Source organism: Maylandia zebra, linkage group LG16 (assembly GCF_041146795.1).
Source record: "Maylandia zebra isolate NMK-2024a linkage group LG16, Mzebra_GT3a, whole genome shotgun sequence".
Classification (NCBI taxonomy): Eukaryota; Metazoa; Chordata; class Actinopteri; order Cichliformes; family Cichlidae; genus Maylandia; species Maylandia zebra.
The window spans coordinates 36994283-37006304 of NC_135182.1; the positions used below are offsets into that span (position 1 = coordinate 36994283).

Here is a 12022-nt window from a genome sequence, read left to right on the forward strand (position 1 = left end):
GGGACGATGTCCGGTCATCTGTGCTGACACTTTCTGTCTTACCGCTCTTCCAGTCTCCATCTCCTTCTCCTTCTTCAGGAACTCCACGGCCTGCAGGATGGCACGGTAGTCATGGATTCCATGTTCCCGCAGGATCCTCTCATAGTCTTTGGGGTCGTGACCTCTAAGCAGCTCTACAATGTTGACCTCTTCTTCTTTCTTGGGACTCTTCTGCTTGGAAGGAGTCCTGAAAATAGAAAATACACGATCAGATTTTTCTCTGCAGCAGATATCTCCCAGATGTTTGCTCTTCTGTTTCCTTTAGGCTTTGATAAAAGAGTCATTGCACAGAAAAGAATTTCACACTGCCACCATATCTTAATGCCTTACTTCTTGAGCCTCGTTCTTAAGTCTCCCACTTCTCCCATGTCCTCCTTTTTGGTCACCTCCATATCAGCGCCACTCTCAATTTCTCCATGTTTGTTGGTGGCAACACATCTGTAATGACCAGAATCAGACTTGGTCACTTCTCTGATCTGCAGTTTGGCATCCTGGCCCTTGTGCTCAATGGAGATTCGACCACCGGGGGTGATCTGTCTCCATTTGCCCTTCATCCACTTCACACTGGGGATTGGGTCACCTCCAATCTTGGCGATAAAGGTTGCAGTACCCTCTGCCAAAATCAGAAATACACAAAGTTAGTTCAAAATGGAAACCTCTAGAGATAATGAATGAAAGCAAAAAGAGCCTTGGCTCCTCGTGCTTACTCTCTGTGACAGAAACATTTTGGGGTTCCTCGATGAAGAACAGATTGTCGAGCCTTTTGACCGGGGCGGCTGCAGCCGGGGCAGCAGCCTCAGCGGGTGTGGCCTTGGCACCTTTATCTGAAAGGATTTGAAAGAGAGTTAAATGTTGTGAAACACATAACCAGCAGAAAGAAATAAACACTGCATTTCTCATAAAACTACTTTAAAAACAAAGTTTTGTAGTAATGTTGGTTTAGCGTCACTGCAGTAAACTTTTTCCACCGTGCAGTGGAGAGACAAAATGTGTTCATTACACAAAACTGGAACCACAGATTGATTACCTTTTACAGTGACTTTAGACTTGCAGAAGTCAGTGCCATTTGCATTGCTGGCCTTGCACAGGTAATCTCCAGCATCCGTCTTTGACACCTGGCTGATCTCCAGATTGGCCGTTCCACCAACAAATGAGATTTTGGTGTTTCCGCTGGACACGAGCTCTCTCCTGTCCTTCATCCACTGGATGGTTATTGGAGTAGAGCCGGTGACGTGGCACTGGAGGCTCAGCTTCTCCCCTTCACCCACAGTCACTGGTTCCAGAGGAACATCAAATTTGGGAGCCTGGCCAGTCTCTGGAGAAGTGGTGCAAGAACCGACAGGATGACTACAAATACTCACCTTTCAAACAGTGAACTGTTCAACTGAAGCTCATCCAAAATCTGGATGGATGCTAGCAAAACAAGTCACTGTATTTCATTCTGAAAACAGTCATAATTTTACCCAAATATAGTAAAATATTACCCAAACATTACTTTAATACAATGAAAGTGTCAGGTTTTAATCTTTAGTGCCATAAGAACATCCTGTAGAGTCACATCAGCTTTAGCTGCATGGATGAAAAGGATCAAACCCTAAATGACAGAGTCCTACCTGTTACTGTGAGAGAAACGTTACAAGAAGCTTTGCCAGCTTCATTGGAGGCCTCGCAGGTGTAAACACCACCGTCAGAGCCCGTGGAGCCTCTGACACACAGCACGGCCATGTTGTTTTTGAAGCTGATATCATATTTGTCCGAGGCGCGGATCTCACTGTTGTCCTTGTACCAGGAGACGGTCAGAGGTTGAGAGCCGGACACGCGGCCCTCGATCTTTACGGTCTTACCCACTGAATCCACCATGGACTCCGAAGGCTTCCTGGTGAAGTTTGGAGGAACTTTGCGCTCTGTTAGTGGGGAAGAAAATAAGAACGAAAATCATGCCATGCAGTGGCATTGGACGTTTGAGATTCCAATTTAAGAGTTCAGGCCACTGGGCCTTTACCACAGCTTCAGGAAAACAGTCTGGCACAGCACACGAGACAACATACAAACAACACAAAAGCAAAGAAATACTAAACATCAGAGATTCTGACCAAAAATCTCCTGTCTATGAAAAAGACCATTATCTGACCACTACAGCGTTGGTTTCAGGCATCTCTCAAAGCTTAGTAAATCCTTATTTCAAGACCTACAAAATGCAGAGCCAGCCACTGAAAACACCCTAAAATATCATCCTGGTTATTCCTGGCAAGCACAAGATCACAGGACGTCAAATTTATTTCCATAGCACTTTTAAAACAACAGCTGGTCACCAAAGTGCTGAACATCTAAAAGAAAAGTCAAATGGCATAAAAAGATGACGAAAGACAACAGAATTTAAGAAAGTAAATATAAATCGAGAAGATCTGAGTAAGAAATAGCACAAAAGTAATCAGAACTTATTCTGGTTTAAAAGAGAATAAGAGGGTTTTCAGGTGGGTTTTGAGAGTGTCTAATGTCCCACAGTTTAGGTGAAGCCACAGCCAAGGGCCAATCTCTGTGCTGCAATCTGAACCTCGGGAAATGTAGGTGCATTTGGTCCGCAGACCACAGGAAACAGCTACGTTCAACAGCATCAGTAATTAGAAGGATATCTGGGAATCAGACAAAGGAAACGTGTCGGTTCGTGCACCACCTTTTCTGACATGACTGGCATCTATGAATTATTCACTTACTCATGTTACATAAACATGGGAATTGTCCTCTGAGTGTTTCAAGTATATCTTCAGTCTCAACATCATGCCAGGCAAGCTGGTTCTGAGAAACAATGGTTTGGTTCACGCTTCCCCTGTTATGCTGCCATCTAATAATAATAGGTGATGGAGGTTATGAAATATTGGAGATAAACTAAGATCAGTTTTTAGACCTCGATGACTAAATACTGTGTTCCTAAACAACAGCGGGTCCCGGCTGCTCTTTTGCAGTACTTGTCTGAAAGGTGTATGTCTGTGAAGGTTCTCAGGCATCCAGGTCATCGTAGTCAAAGGAGCTTGGAAAGAAAAGCGTCTGGACTTCTTTAAGTTACTTGAAGACGTTTCACCTCTCATCCGAGAAGCTTCTTCAGTTCTAAGGTCAAATGGTGGAGAGTCCCAGATATAAACCTAGTGGGAGTTTCCCCCCACAGAGGGACAAAAGGACCCCCTGATGATCCTCTAATCGCCTGAGCCAAGGTGGTTTGAAAGAGGAGTGAAAGAAGCATCTATGTCCACTGTGAGCGACCATCTTTGAACAGAGGCGGGGCTTACGACACCAACTCTCTGCCATCTATAATCCAGTTTTGAGATCCCTCCCCAGACGCCTTAACGCCCACTCACATCAGGGGCCATCTGACCTCAGGAATTCGCATGATAAGGTGGGGCCAGGTTTCACAATGAGCTCACCCGAAACTCTGGCTGATTGGGACCCACGCCCAGTTTCACACCTTGGCTCAGGCGATTAGAGGATCATCAGGGGTCCTTTTGTCCCTCTGTGGGGGGAAACTCCCACTAGGCTTATATCTGGGACTCTTCACCATTTGACCTTAGAACTGAAGAAGCTTCTCGGATGAGAGCTGAAACGTCTTCAAGCAACTTAAAGAAGTCCAGACGCTTTTCTTTGCAAGCTCCTTTGACTGTCTGAAAGGTGGGAAACCTCTAAATATGAACCTGGATTAAAGCTTGCTGCTGACTTTTAAGATTCCTTGTAACTCAACAAAACAGCTCGAAAAATGTCTTTAAAATATTGACAGTCACACCAGGCTTCATTCATTCTTCATTAATGTAGAAAAATGAAGTAGTGAACGTGAGCATCACCTTTCACAGTCACGCTACAGCTGGTGGAGGCTGAACCAACCCGGTTCTCGGCCTTGCAGATATATTCACCGTGATCAGACTTGGTAGATTTGAACAGTTGCAAAGTGGCAACGCCATCTGCAAAGTCCATTGAGCAACTGTTGGACTTGCGCAGCTTTCCATCCTCTTTAAACCAGGCGACAGAGATCACAGGAGTTCCTGCAATCCTGCACTCTAAGGTCACCGCCTCACCCATAGTTACCTCCACTGGCTCCAGCTTGTCAACAAAGTATGGTGGTTCTAAAGTGAGACATCAGGGTGGTTTAGTTTAAGTACAGATGTGTAAACATACAAATGAAAAATGTGTTTAAAAAAATGGCCAAATTAATGAATGTATGGTCATAAGTCACCATAAGAAAAACAGAGGGATCCACATTTACATGCACAACCAATCATTTTACCTAGGATTGTAACTTGTGCTTCACATTTGTCACTTCCAGCTCCATTGTCTATCTCACAATAGTATCTACCAGCTGCCTCCATCCTTTCAGAGTTCAGAACCTCCAGGATGCAAGAGGTGTCTGTGGTGATCATATTGTGCAGATAAGAGGCTTGGATGAGTTTACCATCCTTTTCCCAGGTTACATTTACAGTTGGGGTTCCAGCATATGTGACCTCGAGCCTCAGAGGCTTGTTCTTTTCAATGGAAATGTCCCTCAGCCTCTTCACAAAGTGGACTGGCTCTGAGAGGGGTAAGTCCACCGTCAGTTAAATAAAAATCAGTGCATGAATTGTAAGACGGGCATATATAATGCTAACAAACCTTTTACAAACAGAAAAACTGAGCAGCTCTCCTTTCCTGCATCATTAACGATCTGGCAGGTGTACTCTCCTGCATGAGACTTTTCAACCTTATGAAGCACCAGCGTGGCGACGTCGTCCTTCAGGGAGATCTCGCAGCCTCTCCCGTGCTGCATTTCCTTGGCTCCCCTGAACCATTTGACCTTTATGGGAATGCTGCCTTTCACTTTAGCCAAGAAAGACACACTTTGGCCAGGCAACGTTTCTCGAGCCTCGGGCGTTTCAGAAAAAGATGGTGGTTCTGATTTCCAATAAAAAGATTCAAATAAAAAAGATTTGTTGTAACCAAACTTCTGATCCTGGCTGAGGAAACCATGTTTAAAATATTCTGGTCTCTGGATTACTGACCTGTCACATTCATTGAAGCACTTGTCTCACTGGCTCCTGCAGCGTTCACAGCTTTACATGTGTATTTGCCAGAATCTGACGTCTTAATCACTGGAATTCTCAGCGTGCGCACATTATCCATGCTGCTAATGTCATAGTTTGGCCCACTGTTTATCTCTTGGCCATTATGGAACCAGGAAGTTGTTAAAGGAGTAGAACCGGTAATCTTACACTCCATCTCACCAGGCTTACCCACAACAAGGTGGGTATCTCTCAGCTTCTTTATGAAACTCGGTGGAATCAACTTATCTATTGTAAAGAAACAATAACATGGAGAGCTGATTGCTTATAAAAAGAAGAAGACAAGAAGAAGACAAGCTCACAAATCGGCAGCGAACACAAAAAACACAAACCTGAGACTGTGAGCTTAATTTTGCAAGAGGATGTTCCAACGTGGTTCGTAACCTGTAGTGTGTATTCTCCGGCATCTGCTTTGTCAGCAGACAGAATCTTCAGGGTGGCAAGCTGCTTTTTGAAGCTCAGATGATACTTTGCATTAGCAGAGAGCTCTTTGTTGCCCTTGAACCATGTAGTTTTCAGTTCTGGTGAGCCACATACTGTTACCTCAAGAGATACAGTTTCTCCTGACTTCACATTCAACAGCTCCGGGCTTTCCACGATAGCAGCAGGTTCTAAAGATTATGCAAGAACGCATTAGGCTAAAGAAATCCTGGTAATTAATTGCAATGGTAATGCAATTAACTTTGGAGTTCTACAAACCTAGAACCGTCACTTGAGAGACCGACTCGACCGCTCCACAGTCGTTCCTCAGCTGGCAGGTGTATTTACCAGCTGTGGTTGAGTCAGCCTGGGGCACTACGAGAGCAACCACATTGTTTTCAAAGGTGATCCTCCTGTTGTCATCTTCTCTGAGAATATGATCTTTGTCCTGAACCCAAGACACAGTCAGTGGCTCCGAGCCGTGCACGGTAGCTGTCAGCGTCAGCTGCTGACCGAGTCTCACTGACCGATCGACCAGTTTCTCCACAAACACTGGTGGTTCTGAACAGTGATGGAAAGATCACAGATGAGGAGAGGTGATCGCACGTGGCCAAGCTTTGAGGAAATGACCACTAATATCACACTAACCTTTCAGAGTAATGACAGTCTGGCACGATTTACTTCCTACATTGTTCGACGCCCTGCACTCATAAAGCCCAGCGTCATCTTGCTCCAGCTTTATAATATGAAGTGTAGCAAAGCTGCCCACATTGACCATCTTGCATTTTCTATCCTCCTTTAGTGGCCTGTTGTCTTTGTACCAGTTAACCTGGAAGGGTGGGGTGCCAGACATCTCACAATGCAGACTAGCATCTTTGCCTTTTATGCCCTCCACAGGGCTTGGAGTTTTAACAAAGGAGGGGGACTCTAGAAAATACAATGAGATATATTAACAGATGAAGCATTCATGAAGACGTAACACGAAGCAAGCAGTTCATCCGGACAGTTTCAACCAATAGAAATACTGTGGAGGGTTAAACAGAAAAAGAAAAGCTCATGATGAGAGTCCTAATATTCATGATAGGAGAGTAGGTTACATCGTGTTCCCCAACATACTGGAAGACAAATTTGATTTTGAAGAAAAAAGACACGATTGCAGAAAGAAACAGCGAATCCAAGCTTCCAACACAGGGAATTATCCTTTTCCTCATGCAACATATGTTCAGAGGAGGCAAAATCCACAAGCCAAGTCTCCACTCAAAAGCTGACCTTGAACTGTGAGAACGCTGCTGCAGCTTGCACTGCCAGCATCATTATGAGCCTCACAAGAGTAAACTCCGTTATCGTCAAATGTTGCATTGGAGATCTGGAGGTATGCAGTTGAGTCAACACACATTGTTTTATAGTTGCCTCCATCAGTTATCTGTTGGTCATTTTTGTACCAGCATATTCTCAGAGACTGTACACTGGTGACCTTGCATTCAAAGCAGTGTCCCTCGTACTGTTTCACAGACGTAGTGGGAGGCAGTTTCAGGACAAACTGAGGTGGTTCTGCAAAGTAAGAAAAATATCAAGTTACTATCCTCAGCATAAAGTAGCACTTGAGCAGTAATGGGACGGATGGAGGATGCAGACACATGACTGGCTGCTGTGGCAGGGGACTCTGAAAATAACACAGATATTTCTGGAAGGCAATAAAGCAAAGAAAAGACACATGAAGACAGGGAAGAGCTGTGAAAAATGGAGAAAAAAGATGGAGTTAAATGCATGGCGATGATGGTGGACAAAAAAAGAATAGTCCAACCTTTCACCAGTAACTGTGCCGCACTTTTCGCCGTGCCTGCTTCGTTGCTAACTTGGCAGGAATAAATCCCAGACTGCAGAGTGCCCACTGAGCAGAGCTCTACAGAGGAGGAATATTTCTCCAGTCTAACTCTGCACGATGGCCCAGTGATGAGTTCGATGCCATCCTTGAACCATTTCACCATAAACGGAGACGTCCCTTCAAAGACACTTTTGAAGAATACGTCAGACTTGGGAATAACAGCCTGAGACTCAAGCTCATCTATGAATCTTGGCGGCACTAAAACCAACAGAGAAGAATGATGATGATATGTGACTAAGAGCCCGTGAGCTGATAAACCCATAAACTTTGAATGCTAACCTTTAGCTGTGAGGACTCCACTGCACACACAGCTGCCTGCTTTGTTGGTAACTTTGCAGGAGTACTCTCCTGTGTCAACACTCCCAGTAAGTTTTAACTCCAGCAAGACTCTATTTTCAGTGTGTACAAGTTTGTACTTGGAGCTCTCTGTAATCTTTTGTTTCCCTTTGCTCCATTCAACAGTCAGAGGAAGCGAACCGGTTACTCTGCACTCCATGGTCACCACTGAACCCATGATTCCTTGAATGTTTGTTAATTTCTTAATGAATGTGGGAGGAATCAACTCTTCTGTTTAAAATGATAGCAGAAGATAATTAATGTCAGAGAAAACCTTCAAATATCCGTGTCTTCTATTTGTACTGTGGTAAATACACATGTAAAGCTGTAAACCAAGAGTGAAAGGTGTCTACCAACCCAAAACAACCAGCTTCACTTTACATCTGCAAGTCCCAACTGCATTTTGGGCTTCAAACATGTACTCTCCACCGTCTTCCAGCTGAGAGGACATTATGTTAAGTCTACTGAGGTTGCCCCCATAGCAGAGATTATGCTTTCTGCTCGAATGGAGCTCGTTGCCATCTTTGATCCATCTCACACTTATATGAGGAGTTCCAGCTACCCTGCATTCAAAGCTAACTGGATCTCCACAAGTCACTTTAACAACCTCCGGTTTCTCTTCAATCGTTGGTGGTTCTAAGATGCCAAAAAGAGAAGAAGTAAATGTACTTCTTGGTGTAGTTGGAAATCAGCCTAATATTAGATAAACTGCTTGAAGTAAATGTACCTTGCACAGTCAGTGTTGCTGAACACACATCTTGCCCAGCCTCATTTACAACATGGCAGGTATATTTCCCCCTGTGAATAGCCTCACAAGCAAGAACCCTGAGAGTGGCCTCTTTGTTCTGGAAAATTTGCTTGATCTTCGGATCATCTTGGATCCAGTTTTCATCTTTTTTCCATAGCACAGAGAGTGGCAGGGGCCCTTCCACAGAGCAACGAAACACTGCAGCATCTCCCACAACAGCGGAGACACTCTTTATCTTCTCAATAAACTTTGGAGGCACTAACAGGGAGAAGACACTGTTGTAATACCAGAGCATATATAACACATTGAGTGTGGAGTCATCGATAAAACCAACCTTTCAGAGACAACACCACCGAGCCAGAGCAGCTCCCAACCTCATTGGCTACCACGCACTGGTAGGTGCCCACATCATCCACGTCGCAGTCCTGGATTTTTAAGCCCACATTTTCACTATCAACAATAATGTACTTTTGGCTGGATAAAATTGCCTTTTTATCTTTAGACCACGTGACACTGAACGGAGCACTTCCTGCAACTTTGCTAGCAAACGCTGCCGTGGAACCTTTAACGACTTCCAGAGATGATAGCTCTTCAACAAATGACGGAGGCTCTGAAAATAACAAAGCAAAGCGCTCTAAAGAAACCTTTGGATCAATTAAAAATAATAACATACAGAACTTAGCATTCAACTTGATCTTAATTTTCACATAAACAGAGAAAAGAAAACCAACCTTTCACTACAAGCTCAAAAATGCAACTCTCTGTGCCTGCTTCGTTGGAGGCCTCACAGAAGTATTTCCCGCTGTCTTGTTGACTAACTACACAAACCTCTAAAACGGCAACAGAGGTAAAAAATGATATCTTGTATTTGAGGCTTTGGCGAATCTGAACTCCATCTTTGAACCATTTCATGGAGATCTCTGGGGTACCAGCAACCTTACACTCAAACACCTTGCTGCCTCCGACACTCACTAATGACACCGCTTCAGGTTTTTCAGTGAAAAATGGGGGCTCTGAAATAAATACATGAAGAAGCGACTTAAAGACGGTCATCATTTTCAAAGTGAAGAAAAGGATGAAGCTCCAATATTAACCTTTTACAAAGAGCGCTGCCTTGCATGAAGCGGAGCCCACAGCGTTCTGAACTTCACAGACATACTCTCCAGAGTCAGAGGTTTTGGCAGAGAAGAGCTCTAGGGAGCTTGAAGTGTTGTCTTTGATTACAGAGCACTTGGCACTCGGAAGGATTTCTTTTTTGTTTTTAAACCATTTGATGGCGAGCGGAGGTGTGCCAGAGACACGAAGAGTAAACCTAACCTTTGATCCAGGCAACGCATTCTTGGAGTCCGGTTTTTCAAGAATGCGTGGTGCTTCTGTTGGTGGAAAAGCCCCAAAATGCTGTCATACAACACAAGTCTGTAAAAAACTGAAAAAATACTGATGATGCATGAGATCAAACCTTTAACACACAAACTCCCGGAGCACTGGGCAGATCCTGCCTCGTTTTCAGCCACACAAGTGTAGCTCCCACTGTCTCTACTGTCGAGACAGCCGATTTCCAGGAAAGCAACATTTTCGAAAAACGTGCATTTATATTTTTGACAAGTCTGGATCTCTGTTTCATCTTTGTACCACTGTATCGTCATCGGCAGAGAACCAGACACGAGGCACTCTAGATGAGCACACGATCCTTTTATACCTTCAGTCTCTGTCAGCTTCCTTGTGAAGGACGGTTTAATAATCTGATCTATTACATACAAGTTGAAAAAAACATTGTCAGGGTGACTGTAGAAAGAACTGCAAACAGATTCAACAAAGCTTTGGGCAAACCGACCTAAGACTGTGACTGATGCGTCACAGGAACTGTGCCCAGCAACATTTGAAACTTCGACAGTGTAGTCACCGCCGTCGCTCTTCTCTGTTTTTATCATCTTGAGCACAGAGCTCGTGTCTGTGCTCTGTATTCTGTATCTCTGTCCTGACGGCAGCTCCTTTCCCGCCTTAAGCCATCTGACCTTCAGCGGTTTAGTGCCTGAAAACCTGCATTCAAGTCTGGCTGGGTCGCCATGGGTTACACTGATGGACTTTGGGTGCTCTGAAATACTTGCTGGCTCTGCGATAACAAAATGATTCAAAGGTAACTTAGTTTTGATCACTGCGCTGCATGCGACAGATGAAGCGGCGAGCTCGACACAAAGGCAAAAGCGGACGATTGAGACCCACGAACATCGTACAAACCTGTCACTATGAGCACCGCGGCACATCTCTGGGTCCCGGCTTTATTCTGCGCCTGACAGACATATTTCCCGCCATGTGACAACTGAGCATTTTTCAAATTCAACATGGCACTTTTGGTTTCACAGGACATCTTAAAATGCTCGTCTTCCGTAAGCTCACGATCGTCCTTGATCCAGGACAAAGTCATGGGAAGTGACCCAGACAACATACACTTCATGGAGATTTCAGAGCCCACAATACAGGACATATCCTTTAGTCTTTGAACAAATGATGGTGGTTCTAGTGAGAAAACACATATGTTGTCATCATTCACAGGCAGTCTAAATGAAACTGAAATCCTAAACCTTTGCAATGAAAGTGGACGCATGCAGCGAGGCAAACTCTCCCGCCACAAACCTTTTAGAGAAATCTGGCAAGAGCAAGATGTCTCCCCAACATCGTTTGAAACAGTGCACTTGTACGTTCCTTCGTCTCCGGCCTCACAGTGTGAGATCTGAAGAGTGATTGTATCATTTTCCACGCTGATTTTATGTCTTTTGTCATTTCTGATCAGCTTATCGTTGAGGAAGCAGCTTATTTCAAATGGAGGGGAACCTGAAACGATTGCTTCCAAGATAATCTCAGACTCCGTAACAAGCTCAGCTGATTCAAAAGGCCTCACAAACAATGGAGGCTCTACAAAACAGAGAATAAAATTACATTTACAGGCATGAAGAAATAATTCTAGTCTGATGTGGGAAGTCTGGTCCACAGAGTTCATTTAGCCTTTAAACTCTAGTTTCTAGGTTTTCTGAGTAACAGTGAACCTGTAGCAGACAGTGGTTTTTAAATGACTGGTAATCCTTGGGTTACAGGTAATGTGTCATGGGTTTATTTCTTTAGACCATCTGCTGAGGCAAAGGGCCAACGCACCCTCATAAAACATGGACATTTCAGAGCATTTGAATAACCTGCTTGGCTCTTTATTTTTGATTTATAGGGTTAGCATGGCACGGCATATTCAAAACACAAGTTCACACTGTCAGTTAATGCAGTCTGTCCATTAAACATCTGTACGAAAAGGTCAGCTGTTAATAACATGGCTGACAACCAGTTACACCAACAGTCAGGCCAGAAACCCCTCCTAGCTTCTTACAAATATACTGTTTCTGGGAGTCTCTGCTTTGATGGAGAGTAACTAAACCCTGCACTGACGTCCATATAATGCATGCAGCACCGAACATGTGAGAAACCCATGTGGACCAGACTTTAGATGGAAACAAATGTAAAGTTTGAGGA

General features: G+C 44.2%; 1 protein-coding gene across 6 annotated transcripts in view; it reads right to left on the bottom strand.

The window, feature by feature from the left end:
- The window catches only part of ttn.1 (titin, tandem duplicate 1), a 175520-nt gene that overhangs the window by 125144 nt on the left and 38354 nt on the right, over positions 1–12022 (bottom strand). Inside the window, exons 49-72 of one of the 6 annotated variants that reach the window (XM_076874606.1) lie at positions 11141–11419; positions 10745–11023; positions 10341–10619; positions 9966–10253; positions 9601–9879; positions 9238–9519; positions 8841–9116; positions 8486–8764; positions 8116–8394; positions 7702–7989; positions 7342–7620; positions 6807–7088; positions 6186–6464; positions 5817–6098; positions 5450–5728; positions 5058–5345; positions 4672–4950; positions 4310–4591; positions 3870–4148; positions 1653–1943; positions 1067–1354; positions 747–863; positions 370–652; positions 43–226 (exon numbers count right to left, since the gene is read on the bottom strand). In XM_076874606.1, the coding sequence (XP_076730721.1) occupies positions 43–226; positions 370–652; positions 747–863; positions 1067–1354; positions 1653–1943; positions 3870–4148; positions 4310–4591; positions 4672–4950; positions 5058–5345; positions 5450–5728; positions 5817–6098; positions 6186–6464; positions 6807–7088; positions 7342–7620; positions 7702–7989; positions 8116–8394; positions 8486–8764; positions 8841–9116; positions 9238–9519; positions 9601–9879; positions 9966–10253; positions 10341–10619; positions 10745–11023; positions 11141–11419 (6500 nt within the window). The remainder of the gene's footprint in view (positions 1–42; positions 227–369; positions 653–746; positions 864–1066; positions 1355–1652; positions 1944–3869; positions 4149–4309; positions 4592–4671; positions 4951–5057; positions 5346–5449; positions 5729–5816; positions 6099–6185; positions 6465–6806; positions 7089–7341; positions 7621–7701; positions 7990–8115; positions 8395–8485; positions 8765–8840; positions 9117–9237; positions 9520–9600; positions 9880–9965; positions 10254–10340; positions 10620–10744; positions 11024–11140; positions 11420–12022) is intronic. The other 5 variants (XM_076874607.1, XM_076874608.1, XM_076874609.1 and 2 more) reach the window with 5 other exon arrangements.